The sequence below is a fragment of the Chiroxiphia lanceolata genome, chromosome 5, assembly GCF_009829145.1.
Source record: "Chiroxiphia lanceolata isolate bChiLan1 chromosome 5, bChiLan1.pri, whole genome shotgun sequence".
NCBI classification, from domain to species: Eukaryota; Metazoa; Chordata; class Aves; order Passeriformes; family Pipridae; genus Chiroxiphia; species Chiroxiphia lanceolata.
The window spans coordinates 33,258,675-33,280,485 of record NC_045641.1 but is presented as its reverse complement, the minus strand read 5'-3'; the positions used below and the strand labels follow the sequence as shown (position 1 = coordinate 33,280,485).

General features: G+C 36.9%; 1 protein-coding gene across 8 annotated transcripts in view; it reads right to left on the bottom strand.

Moving 5' to 3' along the window:
* MON2 (MON2 homolog, regulator of endosome-to-Golgi trafficking) overlaps window positions 1-21,811 on the bottom strand; it is a 75,823-nt gene extending 54,012 nt beyond the window's left edge. For 7 of the 8 annotated variants that reach the window (XR_004357413.1, XR_004357414.1, XR_004357415.1 and 4 more), the window contains exons 1-8: window positions 21,567-21,811; window positions 9,052-9,115; window positions 4,483-4,610; window positions 3,543-3,674; window positions 2,586-2,715; window positions 1,947-2,044; window positions 1,187-1,312; window positions 357-551 (exon numbers count right to left, since the gene is read on the bottom strand). Coding sequence is in view for 5 of the 8 variants with exons in the window: in XM_032689572.1 (XP_032545463.1) it covers window positions 357-551; window positions 1,187-1,312; window positions 1,947-2,044; window positions 2,586-2,715; window positions 3,543-3,674; window positions 4,483-4,610; window positions 9,052-9,115; window positions 21,567-21,677 (984 nt within the window). In the remaining 3 variants the exon portion in view is untranslated. Of the gene's footprint in view, window positions 1-356; window positions 552-1,186; window positions 1,313-1,946; window positions 2,045-2,585; window positions 2,716-3,542; window positions 3,675-4,482; window positions 4,611-9,051; window positions 9,116-12,403; window positions 12,583-21,566 lie in introns of those variants that run through there. The other variant, XM_032689576.1, reaches the window with a different exon arrangement.

Here is a 21,811-nt window from a genome sequence, read left to right as displayed (position 1 = left end):
AACAGCTTTAGCAACTCAAGTCAAAAGCCTCTTATAAGATATTAACAAGGTACAGTAATCATCACTATCTAAAGCCAGGCAAACAACAGATCAAGAGGTTCCCAAAACCTGAAAGGCAGTTAAGTACAGAAAAAACAACAGCTAATCTACTAGGAAATTCATACAAGTCCATGTTTAATAAAATCATACATTTAGAATATATGTTAAAAAAATACACATAAGAGGAAAAGAACAGACTTTTCTTCCCTCAGTATATGTTAACAGTTCCCAAGAACTAATCAATACTATTACTGATCACAGTACCGGTAAATACATAGAAAACCAGAACTGTATAATGAAAATTAGCATATTCTTACCAGCAAACTGTAAAACTGTTTAATCAAAACAGAAACTACTCTCAGCAAACGCATACAGATGGGGAAGTATGGTTTTTCCACTGGTGCTGGGGAAGATGACGTGCTGGAACCTTGCCTGAATTTGATATTTGGGGAGAAGAGTTTTATAACTAGAGGGCATACCCTTTCTTTAAGAAGAAAACTGAATTCCTGATGCTGAAAAAGGAAACAGAACAAGTTATAAGCAGATATTCTTTAACTGCTACCCCATAGCTCTCTGATTATGCATCTTATTTACATTTACTGTAAAGATCAAGCAGTCCAAAGTCATGTAAATCTTGGTATAAATTACATATTAAGGAAATGAAAAGGAAGAATTGCAGACACCATTGTAAAACTACCAAAAAGTATGGTGAAATGACAATGGTCAGGTTCATACTATGCACCCTTCCTGTTCTATTTTGCAAGTTGAAATAGGCTGCTAAAACACCACTTATTAGGTATCTAATTTTTTATTTTAGCTACTATCTGCTAAAACATTTTACTGTAGCATCATGGTGTATTTACATGTAGTAGATAAGTGCAATTTACAGACATGATTCTTACTTTACAAGTGGGGTAAGGTTAACGTTTCCATAGAAATAACACCTAAAGTTACAGAGCTGTCATAAGTCAGGCAAGATAAGAAAATGCATCTTTGGAGGAAATATAAATGGCAAAACAAGAAGTGAAACAGAGTAAAACGTGCTCTACAAAATGCACACAAAGTGTTTGGGAATAGAAAAACATGGTAAATTTTACTACCTATGTCAACAAAAGTCTTTCTGTTTTCCCCCCCAAGAACTACTCACTTGTAAAAACACTTGTGGAAAGTCATTGAGGACTGACTCAAGAAGTTCGAGGCCAAATGTCCGGGTCATTTCTGTCATACCCACAAGCCAGTAAGGAGCATCGGCATTAACTAACTGACAAAGATCCTTCGAAAGAAACACAGTAACATTTACAATCTCTGTACCATTCTGTACCAGCAAAGTTTCCCGAGTTAATAACAAAATCTACACACTCTCCCTCTTTTATAATGAGTAATTTTCCAATTCCAAAATAATTTTTCCTCAAATATTTCTTTTACATAAATTATAAAGCAAAGAAAACTTTTAAAATTGAAATCTTAAACTTTGCTAGTATCCTTGTAGCAATTCTGTTAATTCTTGCCCTCAAAAATATCTCATGACCACTGAATTTGCTAAGAAGATTTTTATTGGTGTGACGAATACAACTACTACTTTTCATTATATACTTGCCTTTAATGTACAATACCAAGCATAAGAAACAGGACTGAACTGTAGTAGCACTATTTGGCTCACATAAATAAGAATCTTGAATTTAATACGGACATGTATGCCTAGCTATTAAAGATTTATAGTAAAATGTTTTCCAAGGCCACTATGATGATTTCCAATCATCACCAATTACAGTAAATACACATACGAAAGCCCAAGGCTCTCATCAAGGACCTTGTCAATATGCCAACAGTAAATTTTTGAAATTCCTTAGAGATGTAGAAGCACCAAATCTTAACAGCAAATATATAAATATATGCTTCCCAACTACCTGAAAAAGCATGTATGCATCCTTAGCACATGGTTTCAGTGTACTGACAGATCTTCTGTTACTATTTCCTTGAACTGCAACTGGCTGGTCAATAATATCTGTCCAAAAAAAACCAAAACAGTATTGTGAACAAAGGAACTGTTGAAAATCAAGTATGTAATCAGTGTTCTTACAAAAAGATTCAAAGAGAATGGCTAGGTAATTCTTCTCCAACTTATCATGTCTATGGAAATGAACACTAGATTGGCTACTAGAGATCAATACCAAGCACTTCTCTCCAATAAATGTTCTCTTCAAAACTACTACTGCCATGTATTTCACTCAGCAATCTAAGGTACCTTCATCTTAAATGACACCCTCACCTCAAATCTCTTCACAGTACTAACCTGAAGACCAGTTCTCACAGCTTGAAAAAAAAATCTGGATTTTTATATATTGCTGTACTGACTTGACAGACACAATGTCTGATGACTTCATCTCCTTTAAATACAAGTAAAGGATAGTTAAAATTAACCATGTCTGTGATTTTTTTTTAATAACATTTATAGACATTTTATTACTTCTTTATCTGAAAGAGAAACATCTGATGGATCAAAAAAACAGGTCAATAAAAGCAAGCTGAGTAGGCAGTATGCCCACCTTTATATCGTTCATCTTCAGCAACCACTCTCTCAAATACAACAGTAACCACCTGCCGCACTGTAGCTGCCGCGGTGTTATTTGTGATATTATCTTTTGTGAAGTGCAATCGAAAGCAAAGTACAATTGCCTGAAAGGAAAACAAAAAAGAGGAAAAAAATCACCTTACAAGAATATATTTAATCTTTTAGCTAAGAGTCAAGACGGTTGATTGACTGAGGAATGTTTTCCACTACAGTTTGTCAAAAGGTTGCCTAAAAAAAGATAATTTTAATAATGTTAAGTTTGAAGAACCAGAGTAAGTTCTACAGATTATTGTAGCCAAAAAACTCTTTAGTAATTTTCCCCAAAGGTAATCTAAAAATGGTATTAACTAAAGACATTACCATGTGTCAATAAAAGTACAGTCATCACACCGATGATGACTTCCATCACACACAGTAATCACATAGACAACTTGCACGAATAATAATGTCAAAAGAATATTAGAATTATAAGGTTAATCATTGAAAGGTCAGTCAACTCCAAACTAAAACGCCATTCATCTCCTACGTTAAATCACAATACTTTCACAATCATGTTGCCCTGACCGCTGTTATTCCTCTCTGAGTCACACGTTTTACCGTGTCATTGTGCTGGCAGTGACCTCAGTTCTGCTTCCCATTGGATTTCATTATTATCTCTAACTCACAGTTTAATACTTACATATTTTATAATGAATTTTGAAAATTAACATCTGTATGTGTAATGAAATCTGTATTTCTTGTTCTTCTGTCTTTATTCTGTGTTCTTGCATTTGCAAGAACCTCAACCACACCTGGCCATAGCACTACATGCTCTAAGCCATACAAGAATTAGAATTCTCTTCCATTATTTTCATACACCACCTATGTAAAATTTCCCCGTTTTTCCTCTTGGGTATTTTAAGTACTATAGTTGGCACTAACAAATTCTTACCTTGGACAGTGCTTCATCATGCACAACAGTGTTGGTTGTTAAAAGTACAAGAACTGTCTGGAGCAATTTAAGTTCTTCAAGGCTGTTCTCCATCAATTGCCAAAGCATATTAATAATGTTTCCTGCTGCAGCCTACATAGAAATAATTTTTTTCCAACAATTAAAAGTGTTTACATACTAGTATATCATGTGTAGATAGTTAAGAATATCACTGTCATAAAGACATATCATAACGGAATGTTCCTGATTCTCTGTACCATAGCACTACGCTGAGAATATAAAGCCATTTTGTCACAAACTTCCCAAAGTATTTTTAAAAAACTGACAGCAGAAATCTCTTAATGTGTAGTCCAAAGTGTGTACTACATTTTCTACTTGGAAATATAGCAGACACAGTAAAAAGATATTTTACCCTTAGAATTCATTCATATCAGAGAAAAACCAGTGTAACTTTACAATAAGCAAGCACAACTGAAGGTATATTTTAACTGCATTATTTTCACCAGCTTCTTAACATGTTAATGTATACACTATCATAATATATCATGACATTTACAGTTGCACAAAATGTGCAACCATTTTACCTTATTTTTAAAAGTAAAATGTAACAAAAACATAATAATGTTATTGCACAGAGTATATTTTGTACATGCACAAGGTTCATTACATCTTCAGTTCCTGCAATGTAAGAATGCAAACTAAATCATCTGGTTTCAATTTTCATTAATTTCTTTCTAGAAGTCACTAATGTTTCCTTAGCTTTTTTTTTAATGCTCTAAAAGGTTTTCTCTTAAATTACTGAAAAACAGATATGAGTAAAATATCTTGCAGACTACGTTGATTATAATACAAACAGCCTCCTAAAACAACCCATTCACATTCAGTTTGAGGCCTGTATTTGCCACCCTGAAATATTTTTTTATATAAAGACTGGTCTTACCTCTGAAACAACTTCATGGGACATGAGCCTCTGTATGGCTGCTAGACACAACTGAGTGATCTTTGGTTCCTTTGTTCCACAACCCATGAGAAAAGGCTGAACTACTTCTGAGCTGTTCTCTTTCAATGCTTTCAAAAAGAGATTTAAAAGCAGTCAATGTTTAATACTTTGAAGAATACAATTTGTTAACCACATCTATTAATAAAAAGCTATCTCCGGTCTTGGAAATTTGGGATTTACATTTGCACCACAGGGAAAAGCCAAGTGAACACAGACACTGGGCTGACACAGTTCACTTCCACAATTACCCTGGCTGCGGTTCAAATCCCAAGCAACTTCTCTCTTACACACTCAAGTGATTTCCTCTTTCCAAACTCAAAACATCCACTTAAGAGTCCCTTTGATTAGCAAGGTGTAAGGTTCTGCCAACCCCAGAGCTTTCTCAGGCCTTGCAGCAGGGTCCAGTCCTAGGCTGGTAGCATTCTCCTTCTGCTCTGCTTCACCTCAGCACCTAATGCAAAAGCAACAGTGCGGCACAGAGCGACATACCAAAGCACAAAGGAGAAGTGAGAACTGCCATTGACAAAACAAGAGGAGAAAGAGACTGGACTGTTTGTATCCTGCCTACATTCACCTGGCTGCGAATTTGTCAAATAGTGTTTTAGTGACAAAGGGTAGCTTCTTAAAATGAAGTTTTGCCAGGAGAAAGCATCAGTTTCGTGAACTTCTCTCCCTCCACACCTTTTTTTTGTTAAGGAGAAAAAGCTTCATAATGAATACAACATTCCACGCTGACATTTTAAAAAGTTTTTCCTCATAAAAGTAATTTGATAAATCTGATATAAACTTCATAAAATTAAAAAATATTAAACCATGAAAAATATTAAAAATATGAAAGGAAAGCATGACTGACTGATGAGTGTTTTACAAATTACAGGCGTGGTTGTTGATTCATGCAAACTTTTAAGATTTTTTCCGCTCTTCACCATTTCAAACACTAAAAATTTCCTCACAGTTGAAAGTTCAATGTGTATTGTTACACTGAATGTCATACACTGTTTCAGTCTATGCGTAATAGAAGAAATGTGTTCATGAAAAGTTCCACACATTTTTCCGAGCACAAAACTTACCACAAACAAACAGAAAATACATTCTCACATAAAAATGCAAACATGATCTATACTATTAATATGATATTAAGTATCACTGCAACCAATCTGGAAAAAAAAGAAACATCAAGGTAAAAGCTACAAAAATATACTTTATTGATAATTTCCAACTGAAACATGAAATAACATGACTCAGCAGTTTCTATGAAAAGATTTGGCTAGTATAAATTATAGAGGCCAACTTTCTATAAGATAGTTCTTACAGGATGATACCAACATATATACAGTCCAGTTTCATCAGCCTCTTCAGAGCCAGTAAGGCTCTGTGTCAAGTTGACAGAGGTTGACCTTGCACCAAATGTCTAATCAAAAACAATGACAACGTCAGTGTAAATGTGAATGAACATATACATAGGTTCACTGTCTTTTTAACAATCTGCTTTGATTTCAACAGGTTTTTTAACTTAACTATGAAACAAGTAAACCTGCTTTTAAAATACACAATATAAACCTTATCCTCCAATACCATTCTTTTATGATACACTGCATGATATTCAAATTAAAAAAAAAACAAAACACAAACAACAACACAGAAGTTTTTTCCCAAGACATGTAATTTAGGCATCTAATTAATTGTCAGTGTCTACATGTGAGCTAGACATCTAAGTTCCTTTTATAATCTATGAACACCTACAGTACAAGGCCAATAGAGCCTAGGTAGCTCACTAACATAGGCACAAATGCTACTTCACTCATACAAATTTCAGAACTGCCACTAAATTTTTCAAAAGATACCACAAAACACTTATTTTTAACATGAGACTCAAGATATAGTTCTGAATGGCAAAAATTGCATGAGTTAATAAATAACAAGCCAAAGAAAAATTTAAGCCTTTTACAGTATTTTTTTCTATAATCTATTAAAAACAATAATCTCACATCAGAATCTATACAATTATTTTTACTTTATGAATATAAAAAATTAATGTTTTGTAGATCTGGTTTGGTGCCAACCAGGCACATGCTTTAGTTCTTGTGGCTGTCCTGTGCAGGGACAGGAGTTGGACTTTAATGATCCTGGTGGGTCCCTTCCAACTCAGAATATTCTGTGATCATGTGATTCTGTGACTGTATTAGCTTCAGTCTTAAAATACACAAAAAATGTTATTGTAGCCAGGTCTGCCTTCATTTGGCTACCAATTTATGGTAGAATATTTTCAAAAAGAAATCTGTCTTACTGAACCATAATAAAAAAGAAGTTTTGAGAAAGTAAAATTCTTTCATTCCCTCAGCAACATTATAATTCTGATTTTCTAGAAAAACTTCTAAAACCTAAGTTTTTGCACTTCTGAAAGCCATGTGGAAATAATTTCTCACATTTATTTCCTGTGAATTAAAGCACAAGCTTTCTCCTCCTTCAGAATTACTCAAATCCTCATAAATAAATTATAAAGCATGCACAGATTGCCAAGAATGAACACTTTGAAACTGCTCAACTTTTTCAAGAGATAGAAAGAAGTTAGATTAAGGGCACTGGAGTTCTGGCAGGTTAAACACATCTCACCAGAAATAATAATGCTTTTTAAGATTCTAATAACGATTTTAAGACTGCATCTATTTTCCTAAAAATAATAATCCTACACAATGCAATGCTTCAAGAAGGTATTGGATCAGCTTATTCAAAACAATCTGCTAAAGTTGAAATGACAGTTTACATCAAAATATTAAAAAAATAATATCCTAATCAAAATATTCATTTGCATTAGTAGAAATTCTAGTAGATGTTTCTAAATCATCTAGCAGTCAAAAAGTATCCACCTCACTAGATTTCACAATTACAGTAGCATTCTGCAACTTTATTATTACTAAGTATACATAGTACTACATAGTATTACAAAGTATACATACTATCTTCCTTCAAAAAGTTTTAAAGAGCAGATAAGAGACAATATCTTGGCATTAATTTATCTACAAGATTAGGTTACAACTGATACTTCAAAAAATACAAGAGTCCATAAAGAATTAAGACTGTGTAATGACATTATGTCTAAACTGTGGAATGTTAGGATAACATGCAGGCAAAGTACACTTTCTCAGTATGAAACTGCAGAACAGAGGGGAACAGTTATTATCCTATTAGTAAAGATTAACTAATCAAAATAACTTTTAGGACCTGCTGGTTTTCCTAACCTCATAACAACAAATCTGTGCAGTTTTTTTGATTAACAAAACAAATACTGAGTACATTCTTGTTTAAACTTTCCAAAGGAAAAGTATTTTAAAAATTTGACCAACTACCAGAAAGTGTTCCCTCAAAAAGATAAAAGTAAAGACTGCCTACCTATGCCTAAATTCAATGATCTTTCATGTGTCTTCATTTTGAAATGAAGATTAAAAACCAGAAAATTTTGCAGGCTTACAAACTAGCTTTCTAAAATACCAGCTTCTTTACACATTAATATGCCAAAGAATGTTGACTGTGAAGCTTCCCAAATGGCTAACTAGAACTTTCCCTTGTTCATTTGTGTATTTTGATATAGCTGACATTACCTGGCATAGTTTTCCCACTTATGTCAGCATTCATGACAGCAGAAAAAACAAAGAAAATAAACAAATAAAAAAGAGGCATTAAAGTGAAACACTGAGGAGTGGGACTGTTACTTCAAATAATTCTAGAAAATGCCTCCTTAACAATATTTAATTTACATACATCAAAACTATATATGATTTTAGACCTGTATCATTGGACCTTCCAAATAATCTAGCATTTCAAGGATTTTGACTACAGCTGGGGTAAAGCACTCAAGTATTAATGCAAGGACATTCAAATCTGGTCGAAGACTTTACCAGCAATTGCCAAGAAGCCATCTACTTACATACTATTTCATAAAGCTTAAGACAGTCAGAGTTTGTGTTTTAAGCACTTACAAAGCTGCAACTCACAAGATATCTCCTGTCCCTCAAGGCATTGGTACATCTTAAATTGAATGACCTTGTCTCAGTCTAAGATGGATTTTTGCCTGCCAGTTACAAGTCCCCAAAGGCTGGACTCTCATATTAAATACACAGATGAGGATCACACTGCTGAACTCCACACAGAGCACTTAACAACAGTTGTGGTGAACAAAGACAGTGACTAAAACACTGAGAATGTGGGGTTTAAATATTTCATGTTGTTTTTCTACATGGATGATTAATTTTGTAGAGCATCAACTGAAAATGGAGCCCTTCCTCAGCAACAGTTCATGTTCATGTTCAGTTCACGTTCATGAACATGAAACAGAAGTAGTATTAAAAAACTTTTATGCTAGGATTTTTTGCTAGGAGTCCAAAACTAAAGCATCACTGATATAGCACATACTAAAAAGATGTAGTATTACTAGACATATCCGAGACATCTTTTTAACATTTTGATCTGTAACTCTGCTTTATTTTCCCCCATTGTACCGCAAATAATTACCTGCCAAAATATCAGTGTTGCGTGCAGCTATTGTTTTCACTTTTATTATTCCTGATTCAGCAGCCTGGAAGAGAAGAAAATAAGTAGTTTAGATGTATTATATGTCATACATCAATATCTGCAAAGAAATAAGAATACTGTAGAGAAATAAAAAGGTATTGTCTCAGAGCAAAAAATGTTTTTGTAGTGCTTTCACTAAGCAGAGCTAATGCAGAAGTGAAATCTTTGTAGCTGCTGGAATTCCTTTCCAGAATTCCACGGGAAGGGTTATATTCAGAATTTTTATAAATCATGATTCTCCTTGTGTTACTTTCCAGTCCTATAAATGCAAAGGAAAATCATTGGTAAGCAGTAAAACAGTTTCTGTACCGTTTCAAACTATGAGTATAAAAATGAAACCCATTTTTCCATGGATTTTGTCTCCCAAATGCACTATACAAATTATCCCAGGATAGTAGCATGAGGTTGGCTTTCTAACAATACTCTCTGTTCTCCCCAGCACGCCATACAGTCCACACCAGCAGTTCCTCCCCTTTCCCCATAAGTACGACCTGACAGACCCACAGCGTTCCTCCCTTCCTCACGCACATCTCCAGCGGGACGGGGCCCACACGTGTGCAGGGTGGGGGCACACAGGCACAGCCCGGCTGGATGACAACCAGGTGCTGCAGGGCGAGGACATCACACACTGCTGCCAGGAACAGCAGTGCTCTCTTCAATTATCTGCAAACACTTCCCCGCATAAGTCACTGAAGTCATGTTCTCTAATGACATCAGGCCAAACTGAAAATAGAACATGGAGGGTTTGCATTTCAACACTATGATTTCTGACAAGTTTTGTGTACAAAACACAAAAATGCATTGTACATGGTGCCTTTCCATTTTTTTAATTCTGTTAACACACTACAAGCCTCTGGAAACAATTAAATAAATGAAAATAAATGCAATAGGTTTTCCCAAACGACAGGATGCAAATTGCTGGAAAATACTGTTCTGCCAAATTTGAAAGAACACTTCCCCTTTTATTTCAACTTCATATTCCTGCGCACTTTCCACACTAAATATTTCTATTTTTCCTCTGATTTAAAGATGTGTGCTGTCACTACATAAAACAGATTAGAGAAGCAGACAAGCTGTGGCAGTAGAAATATGAAAGTGACAGTTCTACCAAGTATTAATATTCTCTCTCCATCAAAACACTTTGCCAACAAGATTTGCCAGAAAGTCAGGTTAAGGTGACTGCATAAATTCGTAGTCAAATATTTTAATTGAGTTGATATACGTATTTCTCAAAATAGTTAAATGAGAAATGTCAAGCTGAAATTTTCAATTTTTATTTTTTTAATTTCCCAAAACAACACAGAAAGACTAAACACTGCCTTAATACCATTTAAGAGAGAAAGAAATTCTGGAGAGTTATTTAACTTTTCCTGAACACAGTGCTTCTACTTCAAAACCAAAGACAATATTATCCAAAGTGTTTGGTTACATACAACATGCTCAAATGAGCACAAAACAAGATACACATATATATTTTGCATAATTAAAATGAGGAGATAAGGAGTGCCAAACGTAGCTCTCATCTATTTTAATTACATTAACTTAACGTGTTGAAGTTCTTGAGTTTTAAGTCAATCTCTATTCCTCTTCATTTATAAATTGTCAGCTAACTGGCGGAGGTTTGTCACAACAGATAGTTCCTATTAATTAAGAAGGATTTGTCACAGTCCAACTTCAACTCAAACATCATGGCTAGGCTTCGCATACAAAGATTTGGGAAGTGTGTGCCTTTCCAGTCCAATTTGGGGGAGTGGGAGGGGGCCCAGTGGGCCATGGGGACCCCGGATGGGCAGGAGGGCGGACAGGGCAGTCCTGCTTGGAGGGTTGCAGGTGGGCAGTGTGAGAGAAGTCCTGTAGTAAAATATGCCCAACTTCAACTACCTTCAAACTAAAACTCATCACATCTAGTGGCAATTGATTTCTTTCTTGCCAGGAGTGACAAACTGAATCATTCTGATTCAAAGAACTATTAAGCCTGCTCACGAGTGGCAACCACAAATACCATATGCTTGGCACAAAAAAGGAAAAAATTATTTCCTATATGTCTTTCAGTTGTTTCCATGCTTGCTTTATATAAGAGAGTACATATTTTTTAAAAAAAATAAGGTCAAACAAAACAACAGTCATTAGACTTTTTACTACCTCTCCGAATAAAACCATTTTTCTCCATGAGATACAGGAAGTTCTGTGATTATCTGCATTATTCTATGGTTTCTATTCAGAATCCCAAATAAAAATGTTTACAGTTAAAAGCTAATTACACTGCACACATCCTACAAAAGAAAAATAACATACATACGCCACTGCATATGTAAAAGAGACAACACATTAACACAAAAAAATTACCTCAGTTGATCACAAACAACCAATAGAAAAAATGAGGCCATTCACCTGTCTATTCTGTATACGTGAATGTAAAAGTGTGTTTGGATTGCATTAATTTAACTGGCAAATTAAAACATATATAAGAGATTTTAAGCTTACAAATTTACATCAAATACTACAGCACTCTGCAGGACACTGCTCCATTAGAAAAAGATCTTAAAAACCATGAGAATCAGCATCATATTGTGTATTTATCGGTACAAATATTATAATATGATAAATATGATATTTACATTCACATTAATATAAGGTACCATGTTTTTAAAGCAGTCACCACTTTTAGATGTAATATTATCAGCTTCCCTTAGCACCGCAATTAATAGCGGTCTGATGAGCAAGGCAGTTGTCCTTTATCTTTAAAAGAGGCAAATACATGTAATTCCTGTAACAAAACAAAGCTTGAGTGTACCTAAAACCTTCAGTCAACTAGATTTCCTATTCTGCTGCTTTAATAACTGTGAAATGAACCTATATAAAATGCCTCAAACACACACTTCCCTTTATTGACTTTTTGTTCATGTTTCTGCTGAAGCAACTTTAGCGCCCAGTTTGGGGAGGGAAACATTGATGAAGAACAGAAATTGACTCTCAGTGATAGCACATATTCAAGTCATTCTCTTCTGGTACTTAGATTTGGTTTTAATCAAACAGCCAATAATCTCATAGCAAAATTCAACAGGACCCTCTGGGCTCAAACACTTGCCTCATCATCTTTCTCCTTCCTTGGAATTTACCAAATATTTGCTGATTATACCAGGAGCAGAGTGATAAGTGCATTTGAAAGGCACCAATTCTTCAAATCTGTCTTCTGGGGACACTGTGGGAGTTCTCAAACCCAACTGCAGTGGGCAGTCTGCATTACCAAAAGGTATCACTGTAGCTAACTCCATGATCATAATGATGTTACCTGGCAGCCCAAGAATGAGACTTGTCCTGGCAGGATGAGGAATAATGGCACAGCATATGCTTGAACATTTAACTCCCCCAGGTCAAGACATCTTGCAACGCATATGTACAGGCAAGCAAGGTACCAGAGGGATCACATGGGATGTGATCTAGCAGTACATCAGTTGCTCCACAATAATTCCTATGGATTTGTCCTTATCCTGGGGTGAACATGAAAGAGCTACCCTTCCTTCACTGAAAAATAATAAGATGGTTAACAAGTTTTTCTAAGGGAACAATGACACAAAATCTGCACCTTTTTTGGTTTGTTAACCAAAAAATATATATAACCATGAAGATATTTAATGCAACAACCATGTGCTAATTTCTACTAAGAACTGATCTAACGTTAAAGATATTTTTGCATGAACTTCTAAATTTGATAGCACTGTTACCGAAAGTTAATAAAATCAAGAATTTCCACTGCTAGTGCTTTTGAATGATCATTTGTGTTTTGGTTGTACATCAGAGCAAATTGGAGAAGATCTCCAGAGACACTAAAATTGCTGTAAGGTTTGCAGTTCTTACTACACAAGCTATTGATTTCTCTATTCTAAAAAGAAAAGCATTCAGGAACGATGGTTTGCTTTGGTACTTACATTAAACTGTTTGCCAACCTTTTACTAAGACTAGATGAGAGTAATATATATTATCTATGGTCATTTCATAACTATTACATGAAATAAAAAGAGAATTTTTTTCTATCCATCATTATCTGCCTTTCCAACTAGAACACTAACCCTATATCCAACAGTTTAGGTAAGATATCATCCGGTCTAAAGTACAGTTTCACTTCATTGTTATTCTGGCTTGCTTTGCAAAAGCACATTCTGGACCATTACTGTACCACTAAACTATTATTTGGAAATGGACACACTCACAAAAAGCTCCTCACTAAACCAGTCAGTCTCATGAAAGCACTCAAGTATACCACATTTGTTTGAAAAATCACTGTAGTTGCCTTCTGTATTTTTATCTTCCTCCCCACGAGTACGATCCCCACTCTGACTCTCCTTTCTTCTATATGCTCATTCTACCTGTGATTTAAACTGGTGAATTGCCAGTTTTGATCTGACATTGCTGTGCACTCACGGGGGTTTATTATAGTGAATGATTTATTATCATTATATTAGAAAAATTATCATATAGAAAAAAATGAAAGCATTAACTGATTCTATTACACACTTTCTTCTCCAATTGAAGATTTACAATACTGCAGTTTGTGGGTTTTGTTTTTTAAAAACACACAACCTTGTTAACTTCCAGCTTTAATACAGAGCAACTGTATTAGTTGCTCTCATATTCAGAGTGCTCTTTCACTTGACAGAAGTGAACTTGACTCCTCTGGCCCACTGATCTTCCGAAATTGTCAGTCTGGAGTACCAGCAGCCAATTCAGAATCCTGAAGGTTAACCACCAATAATGCCAGGAAAGGTGCCAGTGTTATCTAAAGTGCTTCAGAGCTGTTGCCTCTGGAGCTACCCCACTTGACGTGAACATAAAGATAATTAAATACAAATATTTTATATTACAAGTTTTCATTGCATAATCAAAATGCTACACCTCAGCTGGAAAAACCATCACATATAAATTAACAGAAGAAATCAGAATGCATAACAAATTAACATAATTAAAATAACACAAAACAACTCATTACTGAACAGCACTAATGTAGACAGAAAGACAAAAAAGCTAACCAAGACTTGATAGAGAAGAAACACAGCCACTTAGCAACAAATTCTTAAGTTATACTTCTCTCTTCCACAGACAGATAGAATAAGGATGTACCCCATATTTTGTATTATACTCTATATAAATTATACATATATTTTTAATATAATATTAATATATATAATATATTTGAGATATATGTATGGATATCCTGAGAGAGCCCATATCTACCATTAACAGATTTTTGAGTGATCCACTCAAGCACCACACAACTGATTTTCAATCAATGACATAGAACACTTGCACTTGAATTTTAATGACATGCTTTTGACACAACAATCATCATTCTACACTAAAAATAAAACAACAGCCCGTTTCAGAGCTTTAGGAGATGTATATGTGAAGTTCAAACTAATTTTGCCTTCAGCTTGTTGATCACAACAGATGGGACCAGGGAACTTTTGAGGCTTTGCCACAGGTACTACATTTAGAGTCACCCAGTCAGAGACAGCAAGGCCCTTTTGCTGGGCACCTGGTAAAGAGAAACAGTCTGGGCACCAGTTGACGACTGGAGTCACCAAGAATTCCCAACTTCTGCTACAGTTTCCTGTATGATCTTCAAGAAGCCATGAGAGGCAGATGGGGATTAAATCGGGTATTAAGATGCACAAATTTAAATATTTAGACTCCCATTACAATGGAGATTGTCTCTACTGAATGCTCCTTAATTCTTAAAGCCTCTCCTTAAGCTAATTCAGCTGACCTGCTAGTAGGGGCTCAATTCAGAGGTCTAAGCTTAGGCCTCTCTATCCAAGACAACTACGTGCAGACACCAGAAGACCCATGCTCTCCTAGGCCAGATACTGGAAGCCAAGGAAGAAACATTATTGCACTTCAAGTGGCAATGTAAAACATCTAATGTCTAGGTGATAGAGGGAATCAATTCCCTGGCTACATGATGTCCTGAATAGTTATTTGGATCTATTGACAGTACTTCCAGAACAAACCAAGCCTGCACAATCAATGAAGGGAGCTTAGACATGTGACATTAGTCACCTTAATCCTGCACTGAAACGTGTTCCTTGGAAAGTGTACAGACAGACCGAGATAGCGGAACTTTTAATCATTTTCTTTATTCATTAAATTGCAAGGTATTACGTGACGGAGAAATTTGGTCTATGTGTATGATATGAATCCCTTCTGAACATATGACATTTCTTCTCAAACTAAAACAATCACATGAAGCTTAGAATGCATTTGAATAGACGATGGTCCCCTAGAAACGTAAGAGATCACTTTTAAAAACATAATTTTGAAAAATATTATGGTATGCAGATCAATATTGAATAAAAAACACTGTAAAATTAATGGATTCCAAACACGAAGTCAGCAGACACAGCAAGTGGTAAAGATCAGGAATTGTAATAGGAACTGAAGGAAATATTAGCAATCACCCATTTCAGGTTACCAGCTCAGCTTTAGGCTGGCAACTCGAGAATGCTACAGAGTAATCTCCAGTCACATGCACAAAACACATGCTTGAGTGCAAGCTGCATAAGTATGACAATATGCATTTTACAGAGCATCGTTTCTCTATTTCAAAAGAACCTTTAAAACATTAGTTAAGTGAATACCCATTAAAAGCAAATAAAAAACTCTACAGTATTTCATCCTTCTGAACTAATGTTGTGAAGACCTGAAAAGAAACCAACCTGGAAAGTTCAGAGTAGGTTAAGTTCCCTGTAGGCTATAGTGTCAGAATTATTTAATCCATTTTATTAAAAAAATTAAGCAGAAAACCCAAAAACTTGGTTACTCCTACAGAAAATGGTCTATGTACAAAGGCTTGTTCTTTGTTAGGTTCATTTGGCTCATCCTTTTACCACTAGAGTGGCATGAACACAGCACTCAGAAACCATTCAATGACAGTAGTACATCAAGTGACTCAGACGCCCGAATCACAAAGCATTTCAGCATGTCATTTTCTTTCTTAGCCTTCTCCAATTTGTGTACTGCAGTAAGTCCAACAGAATTTCTGAAATATTATTACTGTTACAGAACAAACATATAATATTCACACATTTTTTAACTGTTCCTTCCAGTTGCATTATGAAACCTAACGACCACTTTGACATTATAAGCAAAATTAACTGATCAGTATCTTTTTAATGTATGTTTAACTTTTGCAATACATCCTCATGTTTAGTTTCATACAGCTACTCAATGACATCAAAGATTCCCTAAAAAGGACAAGCTTCGCAACTAATTATTTGTCATTAACTCTAAAATGTGTTCAGGATCGGCATATCATTCCTAAACAAGAATGATTTCACCCAGGGGATTACACTGTTATGTTATGTACATCACTCAATACAAATAAGACAGGACTCCAAAGGAAGAAATGTATGAATAATGCCTGTCTTCAGACAACACAACACAAAACAACACACAGACTCTCAGAAAGGGCAAATCCTATCTCTTGCCTTAGCTAGTCCACACCACTTCTACTGTAATTAAGTAATTTAAAGTCTGCTTTGTCCAGAAGTCATTCAAACCCAAACTTTTTAACTTTTACCTTAAGAACTTTGTAAGGCTACTTGCCTGCAAGTAGAGTTCTTATAAAAGAAGAAAAAATAAGATTGCAACATTGGATTCTATTATTTTTCCTAGATACAGCAATTTACTATACAGTTTCAAAAATATGTCTGTATGCCAAGGGCACACACAACTCAATAAATAGCTAAACAAAAGCAATGCTGCTGTTTCAAACAAAGATCTGGTAAAAAACCAGCACAGCGAGGCTATTAAAAGCTTTCTTCCAGGAATATCAAGGGAGCATTTCAACTGACTGAAGTATTCAAACTTAATTCTGTGCTGCTCTTCCACATGGAAGCAAGTAGAATACTACTTCTTTTCCAACCCTATTATTCCAAATCACCACAGCAACAAACATCCTAAAATATACAGGCACCTGCAATCAATGACACAACTGCCAAGCAGAGGGCATGCCCTGTCCCAGGCCAAGATGATCCTGCCAAGGGAGGATGCGATCCTTGTCTGCTCCAATCCCACCTGCCCTTTCCCTTCCCCTCTCCTACTAGCACAAGTTCACCTGTAACTGTGCAAGAGCTGGACAAGAGTTAATTTTTTGTGTATTTTTTTAAACTCATTTTGCTTTTACTGCTATTTAAAAGTCAAGAAAAAACCTGAGTCAACATAAAGACTACAAGCCTACTAGAAAGCTGAGACAGCTTGACTGGATCTGTGTAAACAACAGTTACATACAATTGGAATTCACGCTGCAAGGAACTTTCAGGAGGAACTTATTACCCTTTTAACTCTATTATTTCTATTAATTATAAATATTTTCCCCTTGTATTTCTAAGGTTTTTTATGCAGTCAGATGTAGCTTACTGAACAATATTCCCATTCTGTAATAAGAAACAGCAGGCAACCTATTTAGCACACTAAACTATTTTCAGTTTTGTGATATGACAAAATTCTTACACCAGTTCACTAAAGAGAGCACCACCAGCTTCCCACAAGCACAGCACAGGAGATCAAAACTCCAAACACTGGAAGGTTAAAATACTTTATAAAGTTCTTTTCAGGCCGTATGCAATTCAGGGCAGCATTAGCAGCACTACAATACTTTATAGTACAAAGCAAATCTGAGAACCGACTGTATTAAAAACAACAAAATAATGACCAAGTAGTATTGTTTTCTAAGAGAAATGCCAGATTACTTAAAAAAATATGAACACAACTGATGCCTGTACCAAAGACTGTTTCATCCTCTGTAATTTCAAGCTCCAAAAGATACTGTTTAATTTACACTTGCCCTGAGAGCTTCTATCCCATCCACAGTCTCTATTTTTCTAACTGGGCAACAAAAATACATTGTGAAAATACAAACACATTTTTCAGCAATGTGGTTATGTCTGCCAGTGTAAACAGGCTTGTCATATCACAGACACAACCACCAAATTACCTCTTGGTCATAGTGTATAGCTTTCATGCCTACTATACTTCTGTAGTTGGTGCTGATCTGAGGAAGTATCAAAAAGAAAAACCACCTAGTAACAAACAGATGTGTCTGAAGTGCAATAGTAACTGGTATTCCCCATACCCTTAAGAAAAATAAGTCTGTTGTGTTAGTTAATCCCTAAACATCGTCAGTAACATAATTTCAAGACCACAGATTCTTTCTGTAGCTCCCATTCTTAGAGTATTAAGTGGCATAACCAAGGAAAATCCTACTCAGGTATTCTCACACAGAGCAAAAATGAGGTATGGATGCTTTGGAGCCAACAATACATCCTGTTATTTCTTAGTTAAAAGCTCTAAGGGGAAGGAAATTTGCCACATACTTGTGTCAGAAGTTTAACACTGAGAGAAACTCAGCAATTTCAACGTTTCTTAACAGATTATCAAAGTCAGAAAAGTCAGACTCCACTGTTGTAAGTAACTGGACTTAGAACTATATGATACCCACATAAATGTAACCTACTTAGAAAAGTTTACAGACTCAGAAGTAATAGAAAAATATGAGATGAAATTGGTTAAAACAGTGAAGAGTTCAAGCTCCTAACTGAGAATGAGATCTAGATTTCACAGTAGGCTGTCCCCTTCTCTGCTGCATCCAAGCCCCACTCTCACCCTCCCCCGCCGAAAAAAGTCCCATAAAGTTCTTTAGCTCTGTCATCTACATGTCTGTTCAAAGAATCATTCAATATTTTTCTGGTCTCTCTGTACCTAATAGATATTGCTTACATATACATTAGAAAGATGTTTTAAAAACTAAACTAGTTTGAAACTTGGTTTGAAAACTAAAATTCTTTTAATAACATGAAATCTCTATTTTTTTGATCATACAACTGTCTAAAATCCTACAGTATTGATTTAAAAAGGCTTTGCTCAAGTTAACCATTTGAGCAACAAGCAGAATTGAGAACTACATTATTACTTTTATGAGCAGAAAACCTATCAGTTTGTAGAATTTTGACATTATTAATATAAAAACAAAAAAGAACCAGAACAGACAAATCATTTTAGAAGTGGTTGATGATAACAAATAACTGTGAGCAAAGTTTTCAACTGTGTCACACACTGGAAAGATTATTAGAAGCAGTTTACCTTCTTAAAGTACCTAGCAAATCTAACAACTATGATACATCTAATAACTATTAATTTTGGACTATGAGTTTTTCAATAGCTTTATCACAGTATGTTGAATTTATTAAGTGACGTGAAAGCATAGACATCAACTGCAAGATAAACTCATAAATTACAACGCACGTGGTAGCAATGAGGAGAGTCTAGTTACACTGCAAGTAAAAAAGTAAGATTGTAAGTAGTAGGAATTTGTTTTAAAAAGCCTATGTTTAAACATAGTTTAAAAAAACGGTGCTGTTCCAAATCAATAAGGAGAATTCCTCTGATCACTCTAGCCAAATCTAATCATGATCAGATCAAATGCATGCAATTAAAATATCTGTTTAGCAGTTTAGATTTGACAAAAAAGAACACCCACTTCCTTTAAAACTAGAACAAAAAAATGGCTTCCAGAAGTGAGGAAGTAAGATCATTTCCTATGACTGTATCATACATCCTACTGTAGGAACTCACAACTTAGCAGAAAGTCCCACCTCTTTTGTTAACACCTTCCAGTACTATTCCAGACAACTGTGAAAAAACTTTGTTTTTAATGAAGAAAGCTAAGCAAATTGCCATCAAGATATAAAACGGAATAACACAAAAGTCAAACACAAGAATATGATAAATGTGCTGAACAAGTATCAAGAACTGCACATGCAGTAGTTACTAAACGGTCAGCATGGCAAATGTAACGAAGCATTACTAAAAATACTAGCTTAAGGGTGACACTGCCCATCTCCTTTGCAGATCTTAAAAGAAAGTAAACATTAACCCAGTGGGGAAACTTGTTCATGGACTAAACAACATAAGAGACACAGTAATACACAGAAGAAAGTGGAAGCAGCACCCCCATGTCCCTCCAAAACACACAGGCAGATTTCTGTTCAACTGACCACAACTATTTCTTATTTACATGTGACTACACACAGTTCCTCAGGACTGATCACAACTTTCTCCTGTTTTTCTGTGAAAAACCATACAGAATTTCTCAAACAGACCAGCATTCCTCTGCAATCTACAGCCATACATAATATGCTCTATTACAGTGTGTCACTTCATGCCTTTCAAAACAAGAACAGTCATTAGCTTCAAGTCATCTGTTAAAGGGTATAATACTACATACAACACTAAATATGCTATTACTGAATTGGAACTCAAGTCACATTCCATATGCAATTTCTTTCTTCTGAGTTTCTGGGTCTGCAGTTTAATCTGAGTTAATTTATTACTGTTTTTACTCCCACTACTACATAGAAAACTACCGTTAGGGAAAATGTTAAACTGAGTATAAACATAACAGAGAAACATACGGTTAAAATTTATACTTTAGTTAGCGAGAAAAAAATCTGACTGCGCTTCAATTAAAGTAATCCGGCTCATCGAGATTACTGAAGTCCCTGGCTGCACAGCATAAACGGAGGTTTGAAAAATAAAACATACAACCTCCCTCATGAGTTTATTAATGGGATTTTGTAGAAAGAAAAAAAAAAGTAATCCAAACTTCTGTATCTCCCAAGCTTCCTCTGCTGTATCAGCTGGAACTGATACAACCCACAGCGTTTGGAACCCAAACAACAACCCCAAAATGACGGGGCACGCAGCGATCACCAGCGATCCGCACAGTTCGCACGGGCAGACACTGATGTGCAATGGTGAGGAATAAGGCGCGCCGACCCGGGAGCAACAGCAGCGTGTGCGCTCGTCGCAGGGGCACGGCACAGACCCGAGAGGAGACCTGCGCGGCCCCAGGGTCCCCCGCAGCCGCAGCGCCGGGGCTGAGCACAGTCCTCCTCAGCCCGTCGGGCTCCCGCTTGCTCGGTGTCCGCCCGCCCGGGCGCCTAAGCCCCGGTACCGAGCCCGCCTCGGGCGAGTTTCGCTCGCTCGGTGGTGCCGAGACAGCCAAGCCGAACTTTGTCTTTACCCCGGAGATCGCCGAGGGTGCAGCGGTGCCGCCCCCGCTTCGCCCTCGTCAACAGACGGTCTGTCCGCCAGCCCCGCTCCCCGCGGGGCACGGCCCAGCCCACGGCCCGCGCCGCGGCAGCGCACCGACAACACCACCACAGAGAGCGCGACGGCCGCAGCCGAGTCCAGGAGCAGCCGAGTCCGGGAGCAGCCAGCGGCTGCGGCGGTGGGGGCTTCCCGGGAGCGGCATCGTTCCGGCGAGCGGGACACGGGCACGGCGGCAGCTCCGCTCGGGCCGGGCCCCGCGGCCAGGGAGGCCCCTCCGGAAAGGCGCCCGCCTCCCAGCTCAGCCCAACCCGGTCCGGCTCGACTCGGCCCGGTTCAGCGCCACTCACCTCCTTGACGGGGGGGAATTTTTTCCGACACTCCAGGCTCAGGCCCCGCAGGTCTCCCTGCATGTTTTCCAGCAGCTTCTTCACGGCTTCGGGGCTGCTGGTCCCGGCCATGGTGCCGCCGGGCCGGCCCCGGGCCGGGCGCTGTTCCGAGAGGGCCAGGGGCAGCAGCGCCTGTCGCTGCGCGGCCCCGGCCGACACGTCTTCGCCCCGCACCGGAACCCTCCGGCCCGGCCCCGGCCGCGTCC